The 2,852-nt window shown below is 42.3% G+C and overlaps 1 protein-coding gene across 1 annotated transcript; it reads right to left on the reverse strand.

Annotated features, from left to right (window-relative positions):
* Positions 1-465: 465 nt before the first annotated feature.
* LOC147621116 (uncharacterized) lies at positions 466-1,648 on the reverse strand. Its single transcript, XM_086824486.1, has one exon. It carries the CDS (start codon positions 1,637-1,639, stop codon positions 776-778), a length of 864 nt encoding a protein of 287 aa, XP_086680612.1. The 5' UTR covers positions 1,640-1,648; the 3' UTR covers positions 466-775.
* Positions 1,649-2,852: the final 1,204 nt, after the last annotated feature.

The following is a 2,852-nucleotide window of genomic DNA, read 5'->3' on the forward strand; positions in this document are numbered from 1 at the left end:
GGTTAGATATCCACTAAAATGACTTAAAAATACTATGAGGAACACGCAAGGAATGCAAGAGATTTTACATGGCAAAGGGTGTGCATGCTTGGCACCAACTTGCTTTCTTACTTGGGAGACCTACACTTGTACGAGTGCATGCAACTGACTCCCTACTCCCCTCCATAGGGTGTCAAAAGAAATTGTGTTGAAACAATTAGTGCAACTTGTAAAGTTTTTAAAGGAGCCAAGAAAGATGGAGTCGATATTAAAAACAAAATGGCACCTCTTTTTTGCACTTACTTCATATGAAACATTATCAAAGTTTTTGGCCTATATGTTGTAAGACAAGGAAGAAAACATCTTTTATAGTCATTGTATAGTCACACTGCACCAAACTATAATGGTCACTAGCCTCTCATTTTCTTGTCTAGCATAATTTTAATGGCCTACTGTCAAAGATTATACTCAGAGGTGCCCAAAAAACATAAATTTCAATTTTTGCACTTGCTTACATCATTTCAAGTGGAAGCTCTTACAAGAGATCTACGTTGGTATCATAGTCCGTGATGATTCAAAATTGATTATGTGGGTATTGTTTGGAAGTGAAAGGAGGGACTAATTAATTTTCTAAAGCCACCCTATAGAAAAAACCAACGGTTTCGGAAAACAAATGAATCCTACATGCTTATGTACAATGTGTGTGTGACAATGGCTGTTCCACACACACGCTTGTAATGGACATGGTTTTGCCATTCCATTAATGGGGTGGATATGGTGTTATTGGTGGGTACTCTCATTGCATTGCAACGCTAGGATTTAGGATCGGGCCTAAACGCAGTTCCAAATCTAGCTTTTGCTTGCACACAATCTCTTTGGGAGGAGCAGCGAATCCCAGCTCTTTGTTGTGGTCCAGGAGTGGATCAAATCCATCTAATTTGGCCCTCTTAGGCGACCTCAAATCCTCTGATTGCTCTGCGCCCTTGCAGGTATCCGACAATGGGTTGTATGGAGCCAAGCTGAGGGAGGTGGAGAGCTCAGTTTGCAAGGGGATTAAAGGGAGGTTAGCGTGGTGATTAGCTGCAGGTGGTGCTGGGTAGAGTAAACAGTAACCCACAGCAGGAGTCAAACCATGATTAGCATTGGAATTGGTAGTATGATCAGAGGGTGGCGACAGGTTAGGAGGAGAAGATGCAGATGGCGGCGATGAGATTATTTCTGCCGCGTTGGCTGATGCGGCGGCTCTTAGGAGGGCTCTTTGGCGGCGGTGGACGTTCATGTGGCCACCCAAGGCCTGTGCAGTGCAGAATTCTCTTCCACAAAAGCTGCAAGAGTAGGACCTTGGAGGCCACTGCAGGCCATCATCGCTTGCTGTGTCCTCTGCAAACGCGCGCACTTCCCACGAGCTATCGTCTTTCCTGGTCGAAGCACTAGTGAGAGGGCCGAGCGGCTTTTTCTGTGAGAAGTTCACGAAGGGTATGAACCTCCCGCCACCATAACTAGGGTTAGCGCTCAAGAAAGCGGCTTGGAAGAACTGCACTGCGCTTTCTTCTGCATGAATTTGTTGGGTGAGCTTAGTGAGGTTGGGAGGGGTAGAAGTAGAAGTGGGGGAGGAGGAGGAGGCTGCAAGGCCAGTGTTATTATTGTTGGGAGAGCTCATGGCGATGCAGGCAGCTAGCTAGCAATGAAATCTATGTCTAGATGGGTTGGCTTCCTTATACCATGAGGAGGAGAAGAGAGAAGGGGCATATGAGTTGGGCGCAGGAGACAAGGTGCAAAGGTCCATGCGTAAGGAAGGCAGACGACGATAGCGAGGCTATTCGGACGACAAATTCGATAGAGAGTGATGGGGTGTGCTATTTTTTTAGAAGGCGGTTGCATGTCCCGCATGGCAAGCTTAGCCTTTGTCCACTTTCGCCTTGCCCTTGCTTTTGTGGCACCCCTCTAGTGGCACCACTAGGATTCGCTCGCCTCCTTGTCACACATAACCTACCTCATAAATTTCATTTAGGCCGCCTTGTGCTAGATGCCATAGGTATTTTCACTAACCCTCTCTTTGATTGTCATCATTCAGCTTTACATTCTTAAAGCACCTTGCTTACTTCCATGGACCCTAGCATACATCTAATTCTTAGTCAAAGACAATAGCATGCATCATCCTTCCTGATGCTCATATGCTGTAGCTTCATGTATAGTTAGAATAGGTTACTTCTTCTTTCCATAGTTTCAAGTATTAAGTAGTATTTGTATATATCTAGAAGGTTAAACGCTTCTGTTCCATTTGGTAAGCACCCTCCTGTACTCGTATTTTTTTTAAAAAAAACATGGTGCAAATGTAGACACGGGTTTTTCAAAACAAGGCTCAAATCTTAGCAATTTGTAGATTGATTGATTATTTTGTGAAGACCAAGATGGAGGTGCTTAATATAGTTTCATCATTCTCTTCAAAATAATTACCTTTTATTTTTTTTATATCATGAGACATTTTTAAAATTTTATGGCATTAAAGTATAGTAAAGTCTCAACTTGGCACCTAGTTGGCCTTTTGTCTCAATCATTGTTGTTAACACAGAGAGAGCTTGATGATATCCTTGTTGACATACTTGAATATCAATGTACCTTCTCTACGAGCATGTTTTGTTGGATCATACATATCTTTGAGTGTCATATTGGGACCACAATATTTTACTCAATCTCAAGTTCCCATGATAAATCTACATTTTTAACTTTATTTTAAAAAGCTAGTACATGCATACAATAATGAACCATATACTCTTGATTAAGGCGATGAGAAATATGCTAGCCCTATTAGTTGGTTTGGCAAAAAGAAAATGTCATTGTCATCTTGATTAGAACAAAAATATAAACTTTTT

This window comes from Cibotium barometz, chromosome 30, assembly GCF_041138505.1.
Source record: "Cibotium barometz isolate CiBa-2024 chromosome 30, ASM4113850v1, whole genome shotgun sequence".
In the NCBI taxonomy this organism is placed as follows: Eukaryota; Viridiplantae; Streptophyta; class Polypodiopsida; order Cyatheales; family Cibotiaceae; genus Cibotium; species Cibotium barometz.